This window comes from Macaca thibetana, chromosome 11, assembly GCF_024542745.1.
Source record: "Macaca thibetana thibetana isolate TM-01 chromosome 11, ASM2454274v1, whole genome shotgun sequence".
NCBI lineage: Eukaryota > Metazoa > Chordata > Mammalia > Primates > Cercopithecidae > Macaca > Macaca thibetana.
The window spans coordinates 46,871,817-46,888,397 of NC_065588.1; the positions used below are offsets into that span (position 1 = coordinate 46,871,817).

A 16,581-nucleotide genomic window follows, 5' to 3' on the forward strand; every position below is an offset into this window, starting at 1 on the left:
ATTGAGGCCTTGTTTCAAAAAAAAAAAAAAAAAAAAAAAAAGAGATTTGATAAATATTGCATTGATTTTTACTGATTAAGTTTTAAAGTACTGATACCTTCATGATGTTGAGTCTTCTAGAAATGGGTATTCATTTAGGTATTCTTTTTCTGTTTGTTTTTCAGCTAGGTCTTCTTTTAGATTAGTTGGTGTTACAGGTTATTTTTTTTTTTTCATATAGGTCTATACATTTCTTGCTAGGGATAGTTCTATTTATGTTATATTTTGTTATAACTATGAATGCATTTTGCCTTTCAATGGCAATTAGTATAAGACAAGAAAGTTACTTATTTTTGGGCCCGGGTGCGGTGGCTCACGCCTGTAATCCCAGCACTTTGGGAGGCCGAGGCAGGCAGATCACGAGGTCAGGAGATCGAGACGATCCTGGCTAACACGGTGAAACCCCGTCTCTACTAAAAATACAAAGAAATTAGTCGGGCGAGGTGGCGGGCACCTGTAGTCCCAGCTACTTGGGAGGCTGAGGCAGGAGAATGGCATGAACCTGGGGGGGCGGAGCTTGCAGTGAGCCGAAATCGTGCCACTGCACTCCAGCCTGGGTGACAAAGCGAGACTCTATCTCAAAAAAAAAAAGACAAGAAAGTTACTTATTTTTATATATTGACCTAATTTTAAGCTACCTTATACAACTCTCATTAATATTCTGTAGAACTAGAATTTAAACTCTATATGAATGTGGACCTTATTCAAACACTGTATCCCTAGCACCTAGGCAATGCCTAACATGTTACTTTAAGATATATTTTATTTATTAATTTTTTTTGAGACAGACTCTCGCTCTGTCACCCAGGCTGGAGTGTAGTGGTGCGATCTTGGCTCACTGCAACCTCTGCCTCCCAGGTTCAAGCAATTCTCTGTCCCAGCCTCCCAAGTAGCTGGGATTACAGGCGCCCGCCACCATGCCCAGCTAATTTTTGTATTTTTAGTAGAGACAGGGTTTTTACCATGTTGGGCAGGCTGGTCTTGAACTCCTGACCTTGTGATCTGCCTACCTGGGCCTCCCAAAGTGCTGGGATTACAGGTGTGAGCCACTGAGCCCGGCCATTAATATATATTTTAATGAATGAATGATGGCATTTTAGTTGATTCTGTTGCATTTTCTGGGTAGACAATTTTTCCAATTTTTCAACTATTGTAATCATGGGACTTGGTAGATTGCTCTGAAATTCATGTTCTGAAGTACCCTTTCTTCTATGTATACATCAATATTAGATAAAACAGGAAAAGGTAAAGTTACACAGCTATGACATGCAGAAACAAGAACTATTTCTTTGTACTTAAAACAGTGTTTAGAGGCTGGGTAGGGTGGTTTGTGTTTGTAATCTCAGCACTTTGAGAGGCCAAGATGGGAGGACTGCTTAAGCCCAAGAGTTTGAGAACAGCCTGGGCAACATAGGGAGAACCCTGTCTCCACAAAACGTAAAAAAATTAGCCAGGCTTGAGTCTGGGAGTTTGAGGCTGCAGTGAGCTATGATCGTGCCACTGCACTGAAGACTGGCTGACAGTAAGACTCTGTCTCTAAAGGAAAAAAAAAAAAAATGCTTATTTGGAGAAATAATCCCTGAAAACTTTTCAAATTTGATAAAGAATATTAATGTACACATTCAAGGTCAATTAACTCCAAGAAGAATAAACTCAAAGAGATCCACACCTAGGAACATTATGGTCAAACTGCCAAAAGACAAAAACAAAGACAGAATATTGAATACAGCAAAAAAAAAAAAAAAAAAAAAAAAAAAAAAAAAAAAAAAAAAAAAAAAGCAACTCATCATGTGTAAGGGATCCTCAACAAAATTAATAACTGACTTCTCATCAGAAACCATGGAGCTCAGCTGGGCGCGGTGGCTCATGCCTATAATCCCAGCACTTTGGGAGGCTGAGGCAGGTGGATCACCTGAGGTCAGGAGTTCGAGACCAGCCTGGCCAACATGGCGAAACCAAATCTCTACTAAAAATACTAAAAATATAAAAATTAGCCGAGCATGGTGGCAGGTGCCTGTAATCACAGCTACTGCTGAGGCAGGAAAATCGCTTGAACCTGGGAGGCAGAGGTTGTAGTAAGCTGAGATCAAGTCACTGCACTCTAGCCCAGCTAACAGAGCGAGACTCTGTCTAAAAAAAAAAAAAAAAAAAAGTAACACAGTACAAACATAGTATATTTTTGTTTGTTAATTTAAAAAATTTTTTCTCCAAAAGCATGAGGCACCACACCTGGCCTAGGAGAAAAATTTAATGTTAAACTTTTAAAATAGCCACAGAAAGAATAGCAGTATAATCTGTACCTTCTAAACCAGAAGAATAAAGAAGTACTATCTAACACTTTACTAATTCAACAATAGGAAAAAAAGCAAAGACAGAGATTGATACACAGAAAACATTTAACAAGAACGAAGAAATAAGTCCTAATATATCAATAATTATGTTAAATGATCATAAATGGATTTAATTAATTTGTTACACACAGAGTCACAGACAAAAGTTGAAAATAAAAGAATAAAAAAAGTCAGCAAGTAGTAATTAAAAAGGCTGGTACAACAATAATATCTAGACAAAAAGATTAAGGTAAAGAATAAACCATTAGAAATAAAGACAATATATAAGGAATAATCTAGCAAAAAGGTAGAATAATTTGGTGGAAGAATGCAGTAAAGGTTGGATGAGGCTTATGCCTGTAATCCCAGCACTTTGGGAGGCTGAGGTAGGAGGAGCTCTCAAGTTTGTTCTAAGCTTCTTTAATTTTAAACAAACGTTGTACTTTAGAATGGTTTTAAATTTACTGAAAAGTTGCAAAGGTAGTACAGAGAATTCCGGTGTATGCTTCATCCAGTTTTTACTTTTTTTTTTTTTTTTTTTTTTGAGACGGAGTTTCACTCTTGTTGCCCAGGCTGGAGTGCAATGACACCATCTGGGTTCACTGCAACCTCCATCTCCCGGGGTTCAAGCGATTCTCCTGTCTCAGCCTCCTAAGTAGCTGGGATTACAGGCACACGCCACCACGTCCAGCTAATTTTTGCATTTTTAGTAGAGAGGGGGTTTCACCATACTGGTCAGGCTGATCTCGAACTCCTAACCTCCCGTGATCTGCCTGCCTCTGCCTCCCAAAGTGCTGGGATTACAGATGTGAGCCACCACCGCCCTACCGTCACTTTTTTTTTTTTTTTTTGAGACACTTTCACTGTGTTGCCCAGGCTGGAGTACAGTGGCCGTGATCTCAGCTCACTGCAACCTTCGCCTCCCAGGTTCAAGCTATTTTCCTACCTCAGCTTCCCCAAGTAGCCGGGATTACAGGCATGTGCCACTACTCCCGGCTAATTTTTGTGTTTTTAGTAGAGACGGGGTTTCGCCATGTTGGCCAGGCTGGTCTTGAACTCTTGACCTCAGGTGATCCGTCCACCTTGGCCTCCCAAAGTGCTGGGATCGTAGGTGTGAGCCACTGCACCCAGCCTTGGACCCTCTTCATATTAAATTAAAATTAGTGTTTTTGGAACACCTATTTGGCCATATACTGAGGAGGATGAGATAAAGTAAGTTCCCTCCTTGTAAGTCGTTAGAATTATAGAAAGAAAGAAGTGGAGCTCCTCTCCATTGTCTTTTTTTTTTTTTCCTTTTTCGTTTTTTTTTTGAGACGGAGTTTCGCTCTTGTTGCCCAGGCTGGAGTGCAAGGGCGCGATCTCTGCTCACTGCAACCTCTGCCTCCCGGGTTCAAGGGATTCTTCTGCCTCAGCCTCCTGAGTAGCTGGGATTACAGGCGTCCGCCACCACGCCCGGCTAATTTTTGTATTTTTAGTAGAGACAGGGTTTCACCATGTTGGCCAGGCTGGCCTAGCATTCTTAACCTCAGGTGATCCACCTGCCTCGGCCTCCCAAAGTGCTAGGATTACAGGCATGAACCGCCGCTCCCGGCCTGCCATTGTCTTTTTAAAACTGAAACAGAAACAGAGAGCTCCTGGCAGATAGGACCAGGAGCCACAGTGAAGGAGGTGGCCTGTGATTAGGTTTTTATAAATGGGCAGGTATTAATCAGGGGAAATGGAGTAAAGGACACGACAGACATACATTGGAAAAAGTAAGTCCTGGGGCCCCTAAAAACTTGCTCGAGAGTAAAGGTAAATGCTATCTATGTGTCCACACTACTGTGGTAAAGCCGACGGTCCATACCATGAGCCCATTTCGCAGCAGGGAAATTCGGGTGGTGGGCTTGGGCCGGTCGTTCTGGTAACTCCCCAGTAGAGGGCGCCATAAGCATGTGCGTCCTCAGTCTGACTGGGCTGTGGAGGCGGTGCGTCCTCCTGGCCCGGGGGCGGGGCCGTCGCGCTCACGTGACCTTTGCTGATGGCGGCGGCGGTGCTGGTGGCGCTCGGCGGCCGGAGCCGGATCCTGTAGCCGGGTGTGGGCCCGCGTCGGTCCTTCCCTCCTTCGGCCCTCTCTCTTGTCTTCCGGAGTGTGGCTGGTGGAGCCGGGATGGCGGAACGAGGCCTGGAGCCGTCGCCGGCCGCGGTGGCGGCGCTGCCGCCTGAAGTGCGGGCGCAGCTGGCGGAGCTGGAGCTGGAGCTCTCGGAGGGTAGGAGCCGGGCGGGGGAGAGGGCGCCCGGGGCCCTGCGGATCGCTGCGACTCGGGAGACAGGTCCCCGCCGCGCGCCCTGGCGGCCGTGCGGCGAGGGGGACGAGGGTGCAGAGAACCTGGCCTGGCACTCCACGACCATCTTCCCTCCTCTCCCACCCCACTAAGTGGTTTCCTGTGGCTTTCATTGTTTTCCCATGAAGGGGACTAAGTAAGGGCTTGTGGGAGAGGTCCTCCCGGACCCACACTGCTTCTGCGCTTCCTGCCCCCCAAAACCCGAGACAAAGCTGCGCCCTCCCGCTTCTGCCCAGGCGTCTGGGCCAGGTGGGGTGAGGGGGAGGGCTGCGAGGAGGGTGGCTGACAGCTTTCTCCTTTCCTCTCCGCTTTTCGTGGAGGGCTCCACGCCTTGTTCCAGCCCCTTTCCCCCTTTCAAAAAGAGAAAGACACATGGGAAATCCGCAGCAGTGTTTCTTCTCTTTCCTTTAACAATGCGCGATGCCTCCTCAGTGACAGGAGTGAGACAGAAGCGGGTGAGCCATTGAGGGTCCTAGGGAGATGAGAAGCAGTGGCATTAACCCAGAGAGCCACTCGGTGCTGCTTTTAGACCACCTTTGTCATAAGAGGTTTTTTTTTTTCCTGGTGCCTGTTATTTGGGCTGAATTTTCCGCATGTGGTCACCTTTTGGAGTCTTTGAAGAGGGAGAGAGAGGAGGCTACCGGTTACTTGCAGATCCTGGCTGGCATTCTTTCTTTTGACAATGGATTGGGACAGGGAGGGTTCGATTTTTCAGAATTTAAAAAAATGGGATAAATCAAGCCACTGTTATTAGAGAACTCCTTGTACAACAATGAGCGAAACACAGTGCTCCGTTGTGGGCATGTGATCAGGCTTGTTGGGCAGTTGTGATCAGTTCTCTGTAAAGTTCCTGTTTTTATCACTAGCTGCCCCTGAGACAAAAGCAGCATTTTCTCCAAGCTTGATACCAGTACTTTGGTTGTGTCTCCAGAGTTGCATATTCTTGAGTTCCTTGTGGAAGGCCCTCTTCACTAGCATTTTTCAAGTGGATCAAAAACTCTTGATTGGAAAAGAAGAATGTGATCAACTCCCAGGATCTTATTAAACATTACTTATTGTTTACTTATTAAGGCATTATGGTTCCCTCCCCTCCAAGAATCCTTTACAATGAAAAACCAAAAGTAGAGTTGAATGTTATAAATCCTGTTGGGCATTGAAGGAAATAATTATTTTTAATAACCCTTTTAATAACCTAATGTATAGGGAAGTGCTGTTTTTACCTGTACTTAACTATCAACATGTTATTTTTCAATTAATCAATTCAATTTTCTTTTTTTTTTTTTTTTTGAGACGGAATCTCGCTCTGTCGCCCAGGCTGGAGTGCAGTGGCGCGATCTCGGCTCACAGCAAGCTCCGCCTCCCGGGTTCACGCCATTCTCCTGCCTCAGCCTCCCAAGTAGCTGGGACTACAGGCACCCACAACCGCGCCCGGCTAATTTTTTGTATTTTTAGTAGAGACGGGGTTTCACCGTGGTCTCGATCTCCTGACCTTGTGATCCGCCCGCCTCGGCCTCCCAAAGTGCTGGGATTACAGGCGTGAGCCACCGCGCCCGGCTATCAATTCAATTTTCAAGTTATTCTTTGGCCAGCCCTGGGAATCACTGGTATTAGATTAATTTGTTTCTGTAAAGTGTTTAAGAAGATAGGAATCCTTTGGGTTTGTCTGCCCAGTTATACCTGTTTGAAATATTCACCAGGTGAATCCATTTGCCATAGACTTGAATGGCTGAGGCTTAGTTTGTTTAAATGTAAATTTCTTTAAGTTCCCCCCCCCCCCCCCCCGCTTCGAAAATTGAGGGACTTACCATCATTTCTGTCTCTCAAGATAACTCATTCTTCTCCTAAAGCGTTGACATTAAATCTGTGTTGACTTGCATTAAAATCTGACTTTTAAAACTGCTATTTGAAAGTAACAAATCAGCTAGCTTTGATTAGTCAGAAAGAGGTTTGCCTGGATGCTTGCGTCAGAGGGAGATTAAAAATAGGAGTTGATTGCTTTTACACGGAGAGGGAAATCCTGGAAGCTCCTTATTCTGGGTATATCTCTTTCCAGCTGATTGTTGTTTACATCTCTGGGTGTTTCTAGACATCTCTAGAATGTCTAGAAATATTCTGAGGAACTATTTCTAGGACCTACACTGATTAGCTCACCTCTCTCTCCTTCAGAAAGGTGTGAAACTTCTTCAAATTGTGAATGCCAAGGCTTAAACATTTTAAGGACAAGTGCGTGGTTTGCTTTCCAATGAAGGATTATTTTGGTTGGCATCTGACTTGGTTTGAATTTGTTTCTTATAGATTTATACTACACTTCTCGTATTTCATCTATTTTAGCAATGGATGACTCTGGAAAAAATACAGTTGAAAAACTTGGGCCTGCAGTGTCAGCATATTGGTCATCTTTCTTGCTTAAAGTACAGGGGACGGTTGGCTGGAGTAGATAGACATTAGGAATTCAAGTGAAGTTAAAATAACCCAATAGTCCCAATATCTGTGTAGTATGGTGTTATTTGTGATGTCTGTAGCATATTTAGAGCTAAGTTTTGTTTGTTTTGCATTTTCTCTACAGTTACTCTGCTCTAACATAAGTACTTTGCTTTTTTTGTTTTTGATGCTTTTCTTTTGTTTGCTTATTTGTTTTTTTTTGAGATGGAGTCTCACACTGTTGTCCGAGCTGAGCTTACTGCAACCTCCGCCTCCCAGGCTCAAGGAGTTCTCCTGCCTCAGCCTCCCCAGTAGCAGGGATTACAGGCGAGCGCCACTACTGCCGGGCTAATTTTTTTGTATTTTAGTAGAGATGGGGTTTCACCATGTTTACCAGGCTTCATCTTAAACTCCTGACCTCAAATGATCCACCCGCCTCAGCCTTCCAAAGTGTTGGGATTACAGGCGTGAGCCACCGCTAAAGATGCTTTTAACTGTGTGTTTATCATGCCTTGCTGACTTTGGTGCACTCATTTCTCTATTTTCATTTTTTTTTTTTTAGGTTCAGGCTGTCATTGGTCCTAATCATAGCAATAATCTGAGCTGTTTGCTGTTAAAGAATTTTCTTTGTGCTTGCCTGTATTTTCAGCTGCAGGCTTTGGTAATAGATCAGCCAACTCTGTGCTGAAATGCAGGTTTGTGCCTGCTTTGGGCTCTGCCGCAGAGTGTGTTGCAGAGCCCTGTGATGTGTCTGGTGCTTCAGGCAGGTCACCAGGCATCTTCCTGGTTAAAACCTGCTTCTACCACAAAAAGAACAGGCTGAAACTGCCTGGAAATTGTTTAAAAATTGAATTTTCATATAAGGGTGAGCTTTTCTATAGATGAGTTGAATAGGTGGAAGGTTTCTGCAAGTATTTCTGTGACTGAAATTTTTAATGATTCACATATTTTATTATTATATCTTGACAGTAAGCTCTGTTGTTTGGACTTATGTATATGGTCTAGTCAAGTGTATGCACATAAAATAGCACTAATGGGGAGAATTAATTTGCTTAAATCTGTCTAATAATACATTATATTTGTGTAATGATCTTTTTGTATATTGTCATTTGAGCTTCACTAAACGTCAATAGATAGAATAGGTATTGTTACCACCCACCCCCACTTTCTTTTTTTTTGGCTTAACAGAAAGGAAAACTTGTACTTGGAAAGACTGTTTTGTCTAAAGCTGCATACCTAATAAGTATCATTATCCTAAGCGGTCATGTGATGATGATAGTGGAATGATTTAAATATCTGTGCTGTCATTGCACAACTTGTTAACTAATTTTTACTCTAAGGAAATGCTACCAAACAGTTCTTTTTTTTTTTTTTTGAGATGGAGTTTTGCTCTTGTTGCCCAGGCTGGAGTGAAATGGAGTGATCTCAGCTCACTGCAACTTCTGCCTCCGGGGTTCAGGTGATTCTCCTGCCTCAGCCTTTCTGAATAGCTGACTTTACAGGCATGCGCCACCATGCCCGGCTAATTTTGTATTTTTAGTAGAGATGGGTTTTCTCCATGTTGGTCAGGCTGGTCTCGAACTCCTGACCTCAGATGATCCACCCGCCTTGGCCTCCTGAAGTGCTGGGATTACAGGCGTGAGCCACTGTGCCTGGCCCTAGACCGTTCTATACCACAGTGTTGATTCTCTCTCTCTGAAATCTCTTTCAAATCCATCACTTACGCATTCAGTTCAGCAGATGTGTATTTTGTGCCTACTGTGTGCAAGTGAGCAGGATACCATGGTAGCTTTCAAGAAGCTCTGAGTCTGGCAGGGAAATCATTGAAAAATGCCAACAAAACAGTCCATGACCATGGTGGAGTTATGTACACAGGCTGCCTTCTAAGAAAAGAGGAAGCTATCTGCTTTATCGTTGTTGTGAGAGACAGAAGAGAATTATAAATACAAGATTGGATTGTGTGGCTAGCAGAGAGGGCTGTAATTTAGCCCGTGCAGATCAGTCATAAGCGCAATGCAAAGAAGAATGTTCCCATACTTCTGTGGCATGCAGGAAGGAGCTCAAGTCTTTCAGTGTCTGAGAATAGTCCAAAGATGACAACTGGAAAGGTATTTAAGATAAAATAACACTCACAGGAAGGGATCCTCCCTTTTCTTGTTTGAACACTTCTCTGAGCACAAACAGTAAACATAGTCCCATCCTCCCTTTCTCCTGCCTGTTTTGTCATGTAGCTTTGTGGTCCTTAAAGCATGGCACAGGGTCTACCATGAAGGCAAAGTGATAAGAGAAGGCTGACTTCCTAGGAATTGCAGTGACTTTTCTTTAGGAATGGGGAAGAGGTGGGAGAGTTGAAGAGGAAAAGGAGGAGATGTTGGATAAAGATTTTACAGTCTCAGAAGGGGGCAGGTAGACTTAAGCCACCATAAAACTGGTAAATCCCTCCTGCTTTACCTGTCATGGGAAACGGGGCCACTTCTCCCAAAATACATAGCTTAGTCATAGATTCATAGGCTACACCTTTATCAAAGTTCTATCTAAGCAGTTGTGACACCTGATGCTAGGAGTATTAAGGAAAGCAGGAATGTATATTTATAAATAACCAAGAATGGGCATTATCTAAGCGATCTACCTCCGGAACTTGCGTGTGTGTTTTTGGTGGGCAGGAGCTCATCTTCAGAATTACTGTCAGAGCCTGTGACACATTCCTTTGAAAATCCTCATGGTGGCAGATTTCAGTTCTTTGAGGGTAGAGTTTCATTTATAGGTCACTTGGAGTCAAATAGAGAAAAGCTGGTTAACATTCTTTTACAGCCCAAACTAGTTGTGACTGAAAAAATTAGAGTGATTATAAACTGATTTTAGTTGTGATTGTCAAAAAATCAGAATGATTGTAAACTGGTTTTGAGGGCAGTTCCGGAAGAGAAGTTACAGACAAATTCACTGGAAGAATGATTCACCTTATTGAAAAGAGTGGCTTGTTTGGATATCCTTGTTCTGGTGTGTATTTTGAAAAATTAATCTTGTTTGACAGCCCACAGCATTGAGCTCGATTTTTGAATAAGATAAATCATTAACATGTCATGCTTAGCTCAGCCCTTGATTGCAACTTTCTGTCCTAGCCTGTGTAAGACTTAGCACTTTAAGGTTGAAAGTTCATGTGACTGGCTAAAAAGGGCCTTCATACTATATTTGTATTCTAATTACTAGAGTTCTCCATGGTTCTCTCTCATGTGACTAATTCAGGGGTATTCTTTGAAATGCTCCTTCTTGCTTGTATGCAGTTTCTCATAAATCTTTAAGGATTCAGCTAAAGTACCACCTTTTTTTTTTTTTTTTTTTTGAGACAGTTTCACATTTGTTGCCCAGGCTGGAATGTAGTGGTGCAATCTCAGCTCACCGCAACCTCTGCCTCCCGGGTTCACGCCATTCTCCTGCCTCAGCCTCCCGAGTAGCTGGGACTATAGGCGCCCGCCACCTCGCCCGGCTAGTTTTTTGTATTTTTTAGTAGAGACGGGGTTTCACCGTGTTAGCCAGGATGGTCTCGATCTCCTGACCTCGTGAGCCGCCCGTCTCGGCCTCCCAAAGTGCTGGGATTACAGGCGTGAGCCACCGCGCCCGGCCTTTTTTCTTTTTTTTGAGATGGAATTTTTCCCTGTCGCCTGTGCTGGAGTACAATGGTGCAATCTCAGCTCACCGCAACCTCTGCCTCCTGGATTCAAGCAATTCTCCAGCCTCAGCCTCCCAAGTAGCTGGGATTATAGGTGCCCTCCACCATGCCCGGCTAATTTTTTGTGTCTTTAGTAGAGATGGGGTTTCACCAGTTGTCCAGGCTGGTCTCGAACCCTTGACCTTGTGATCTGCCTGCCTTGGCCTCCCAAAGTGCCGGGATTACAGGTGTGAGCCACCACACCAGGCTCAAGTACCACCTTTTTGTAAACCTATCCCTGACCAGTGTGATTTCTCCTTTTTTTTTTTTTTTTTTTTTTTGAGACAGGGTCTCAACTCTGTCGCTCAGACTGCAGTGGCGCAATCTCAGCTCACCACAACCCCCACCTTCCAGGCTCAAGCGATTCTCCTGCCTCAGCTTCCCCAGTAGCTGGGACTACAGGCAAATGCTACTACCGTCTGGCTAATTTTTATATTTTTAGTAGAGATGGGGGTTTCACTATATTGGCCAGGCTGGTCTTGAACTCCTGACCTCAAATGATCCATCTGCCTCGATCTCCCAAAGTGCTGGGATTACAGGCATGAGCCATGGCACCGGGCCAATCATATATTTTCTAAGTATTTAAATTGCTTTTCATTTTATCTCTTAAAAAATTTTTTTTTAAAGTAGAGATGAGGCTGGGTGCAGTGGCTCATGCCTGTAATCCCAGCACTTTGGGAGGCCGAGGAGGGCAGATCACGAGGTCAAGAGATCAAGACCATCCTGGCCAACATGGTGAAATCTCGTCTCTACTAAAATTACAAAAATTAGCTCAGCATGGTAGTTTGTGCCTGTAGTCCCAGCTACTTGGGAAGCTGAGAGCTCCTTTTGCCTTGGTTCCCCCAAAGTGCTGAGATTATAGGTGTGAGCCACCGAGTCTGGCCTTAGCTCAATGTAAGCTCTTTTTTTTTTTTTTTTTTTTCTTTTTTTTTGAGACAGAGTCTTGCTCTGTGCCCCAGGCTGGAGTGCAAGGCATGATCTCTGCTCACTGCAACCTCCACCTCCTGGTTTCAAGTGATTCTCCTGCCTCAGCCTCCTGAGTAGCTGGGATTACAGGCTCTTGCCACCACGCCTGGCTAATTTTTGTATTTTTGGTAGAGACAAGGTTTTGCCATGTTGGCCAGGTTGGTCTCAAACTCCTGACCTCAGGTGATCCTCCCGCATCGGCCTCTCAAAGTCCCAGGATTACAGGCTTGAGCCACCACCGCACCAGGCCTCAATGTAAGCTCTTATAGAGAGGTCCTTCGTGTCTGAAATTTATTTTAAATAACTTGCAACTATTTATTTCTTATGTTGTTTTAGGAATATTATAAATTTTTGGTCATTTCAATTTGAATTGAAAAATAAAGTCTCTGTCTTGGGGACTTGATCTTGGCGTAAGGTATTGTTGTGTAATCATTTGAGAAGCACATATTTTGACATCTGGTGGGCCCGGGTTGAAGTTCTGGCTGTATCATTTATTAGCTCTGTGACCTTGGACAAACTGTCTAACCTCCCAGGTATGAGTTTTCAACACTTAAAAAAGAAATGACGGTGGGGTGCAGTGGCTCCCTCCTGTAATCCCAGCACTATGGGAGGCTGAGCCGGGTGGATTGCCTGAGTTCAGGAGTTCAAGACCAGCCTGGGCAACATGGTAAAACTCCGTCTCTACTAAAATACAAAAAAATTAGCTAGGTGTGGTGGCGTGTACCTATAGTCCCAGCTGCTCGGGAGGCTTGAATTGCTTGAACCTGGGAGGCGGAGCTTGCAGTGAGCTGGGATCGCACCATTGCACTCCAGCCTGGGCGACAGAGTGAGACACCGTCTCAACAACAACAACAAAAAGGAATGACACCCTCCTTAGAGATGTAAGGAGGTTTAAAGTAAGAAATAGAAAAGCTGAGTGTAGTGTGGCATGCAGTGAGTGCTCAGCACATGTAATCTTTATTGCTGCTGATAGTGAATGGATGCATGGAGACTTGGCAGTTTTTAATATCTTGTGTTACTTAGTATAATAAGGTTATATATGAAGTGATGAATGGAATCAATTTGTGATACATTTTTTAAAAGTAAGGCTTCACTCCATCATCAGTTGTTCCTGTTGGCACCTATACCCTTAGTCCGGCACCTGTTGGGTCACTGCGAGCAGTTGATTAGAGCAGAAGACTTGCTGGTCTGTTTCATACAGACATCTCACATATGTACATTTCTGAACCTACAGGCTCAGGCAAGTGCCTGTGACATGTAAGCTTGGTTTCTGAGACTTAGCATCTACAAGCTATGAAAAGGGACATATGGATGTTTAGAATCTTCAGAAACTATGGTTTTTACTCTTCCGTTTCTTATCCCCCACTTGTCCTCAGTGAACACATCCTTTTAGTTCCTCTTTTAAAGGTTTTCTGGCTGGGTGCGGTGGCTCACGCCTGCAATCCCATTACTTTGGGAGGCTGAGGTGGGTGGATCACCTGAGGTCAGGAGTTCGGGACCAGCCTGGCCAACATGGCGAAACCCCGTCTGTACTAAAAATACAAAAACTAGCCGGGCATGGTGGCAGCTGCATGTAATCCCAGCTACTCTGGAGGCTGAGGCAGGAGAATTGCTTGAACCCGGGAGGTGGAGGTTGCAGTAAGCTGAGATCACGCCTCTGCACTCCAGCCTGGGAGACAGAGTGAGACTCAGTCTCAAAAAAAAAAAAAAAAAAAAAAAAAAAGTTTTCTTGATCTTCTTTTCCTTAGAGTTTATTTACCCTGCCTTCGTGAGTCCTCTCAGACTTAATTGGTCTGATTATAGTCTCTTTTTAGCTCTAAACTGATCTTTCATCTTTTAAAAATACTACTTTTATTTAAAGCCATTGCTAAATCTAAGGCTCTGTCACTCAGTTGTCTTTTTTTTTTTTCTTTTTCTTTCTTTTTTTTTGAAATGGAGTTTCACTCTTGTTTCCCAGGCTGGAGTGCAATGGCACGATCTCAGCTCACCATAACCTCTGCCTCCTGGGTTCAAGCGATTCTCCTGCCTCAGCCTCCCGAGTAGCTGGGATTGCAGGCATGCACCACCACGCCCCGCTAATTTTGTATTTTTGGTAAAGACGAGGTTTCCCTATGTTGGTCAGCCTGGTCACAAACTCCCAACCTCAGGTGATCCGCCCACCTCTGCTTCCCAAAGTGCTGGGATTACAGGTGTGAGTCACCGTGCCCGGCCTTTTTTTTTCCTTTTCTTAATGACAGTCTTGCTCTGTCATTGAGGCTAGAGTCCAGTGGTGACATTGTAGCTCACTGCAGCCTCTAATTCCTGGGCTTAAGTGATCCTCCTGATTCTGACTACAGGTGTGCACCATGATGCCTGGCTAATTTTTTCTTTTCTTTTCTTTTTTTCTTTCTCTTTTTCTTTCTTCTTTTTTTTTGAGACAGAGTTGCCCAGGCTGGAGTGCAGTGGTGCCATCTTGGCTCAAAAACACCCTCCTCCCAGGTTGAAGTGATTCTCGTGCCTCAGCCTCCCAAGTAGCTGGGATTACAAGCATGCGCCACCACACCCCGCTAATTTTTGTATTTTTAGTAGACACAGGGTTATGCCATATTGGCCAATGCCTGGCTAATATTTTATTTGACTTTTTTTGGTAGAGATGGGGGTCTCCCTATGTTGCCCAGGCCGATCTTGATCTTCTGGTCTCAAGAAATCCTCCTACCTCAGCCTCCTAAAGCACTGGGATTACAGACATGAGCAATTGTGCTGGGCCTCAATTATCTTTGAATTCTAAGTTTCCTAAAAGTGGAGATGGTTTCCTATATTCTTTACCCTTAGGGTCTAAGTTAGTACTTTTGTACACGTCAAACGGTCTATCTCTTTTTGTTGATTGTTTATATCACAGAGGATTGAGAGTTTTTCATATCTTTGTGTTTATAGTGCATAAGATGCTTTCTGGTGTGGATGCTCTTTTATGAGTAAGACAGGTTCTGAGAGGCCATTTCTTTGGAAATTCTGTAGTGTCACAGCCGTCTGAATCTTTGGATACATGGGTTGGATTCGTTGGACCTGAAAACTCTAAAATTACATGCAGGACTTTTTTTTTTTTTGGTTGAGACAGGATCTTGTTCTGTCACCAAGGCTGGAGTGCAGTGGTGTGAACATGGCTCACTGCAGCCTTGAACTCCTGGGATCAAGTGATCCTTCCACCCCAGCCTCCCAAGTAGCTGGGGCCACAGGTATGCGCCACCATGCCTAGCTAATTTTTTTATCTTTTGTAGAGATGGACTCTTGCCATGTTGCCCAGCCTGGTCTTAAACTCTGTGCTCAAGCAGTCCTCCCACCTTGGCCTCCCAAAGTGGTGGGATTACAGGCATGAGCCACGACACCTGGCTGTATGCAGGATTTTGAGTGTGAGTACTTATGTGTCTTTTTTGGGATCTAGGTCTACACCTTTCATCAGTTTCTTAAAGAGAGCTATGAAGCAAAGTTAACCAAGACTATGCATTATCACCTTTCATTCTAACTAGTTTATAAGGAAGACCAGAGTCCCTCAGCTTCCCTCCCCAACACTTGGCAGACTCATCTGTATCAGTTCCACCTGTATCCCCTTTCTTTTCTCAGAGGAAGAATTGTCCTCTTCCTCTTCTAAGGTCTGTCCCTCCATGTTGTCACTCTCGTCCCTTCTCTTTTGAGATCTTGAGATCTCAGTTTATTGATTGATCTATTCATTTACAGTCTCTCTTTGTTTCTTTCATCTTCAGCCTCTCATTTAACACTTTGCCCTTGACTCCTTGCCTTCAGCCTATATATTTGTTCCAGCTTCTCCCATCTTTATTTTATGTTTTTGAAACAGGGTCTCACTCTGTTGCCCAGGCTGTAGTGTAGTGGGGTGCTCACTGCAGCCTTGACTTCCTGGGCTCAAGTGATCCTCTCACCTCAACCTCTCAGGTAGCTGGGACTACAGGTACATTCCACCATGCCCGGCTAATTTTTAAATTTTTTTGTAGCAACAAGGTCTTGCTTTGTTGCACAGGCTCGTCTTGAACTCCTGGGCTCAAATAATCTTCCCACCTCAGCCTCCCAGAATGTTGGGATTATAGGCATGAACCACCATGCCCAGCCTCCCAGCTTTAAAAACACACACACACAAAACTTTGCCACAGTCGGCCGGGTGCGGTGGCTCAAGCCTGTAATCCCAGCACTTTGGGAGGCCGAGACAGGCGGATCATGAGGTCAGGAGATCGAGACCATCCTGGCTGACACGGTGAAACCCCGTCTCTACTAAAAAATACAAAAAACTAGCCGGGTGAGGTGGCGGGCGCCTGTAGTCCCAGCTACTCGGGAGGCTGAGGCAGGAGAATGGCGTGAACCCGGGAAGCGGAGCTTGCAGTGAGCTGAGATCTGGCCACTGCACTCCAGCCTGGGCCACAGAGCGAGACTCCGTCTCAAAAAAAAAAAAAAAAAAACTTTGCCACAGTCTTGCATGAGAATATGCTTGCTTTCATGTGCTGGCACTCTCCCTCTCTCAAGCCTAAAAGGTGTGGCCTGTATTTCCTTCCTCTTATTTTTTACCTTTGCTCACTGCTCAGTCCATTTCCCCTGCCTTATTAAGTCTGTGAAACAGCTGTCTCCAAGGCTACCACTGACTCCCAATTTCAGACTGCAGAGAACCTGCTGGATATGGCATCTCTCTCTGCGGCATTGTACACTGTGGACTTTTGTTTTTTTTGAGATGGAATCTCACCCTGTTGCCTAGGCTGGAGTCCAGTGGTGCAATCTCTGCTCACCGCAACCCCTGCCTCCCAGGTTAAAACAATTC

At 44.4% G+C, this 16,581-nt stretch overlaps 1 protein-coding gene across 5 annotated transcripts in view; it reads left to right on the forward strand.

Annotated features, from left to right (window-relative positions):
* The first annotated feature begins 4,374 nt into the window (after nucleotides 1–4,374).
* The window catches only part of DIP2B (disco interacting protein 2 homolog B), a 255,922-nt gene continuing 243,715 nt past the window's right edge, over nucleotides 4,375–16,581 (forward strand). For 4 of the 5 annotated variants that reach the window (XM_050748650.1, XM_050748649.1, XM_050748652.1 and 1 more), the window contains exon 1: nucleotides 4,388–4,618. In XM_050748650.1, the coding sequence (XP_050604607.1) occupies nucleotides 4,519–4,618 (100 nt within the window). In that variant the 5' untranslated portion in view covers nucleotides 4,388–4,518. Of the gene's footprint in view, nucleotides 4,619–16,581 lie in introns of all 5 variants that reach the window. The other variant, XM_050748648.1, reaches the window with a different exon arrangement.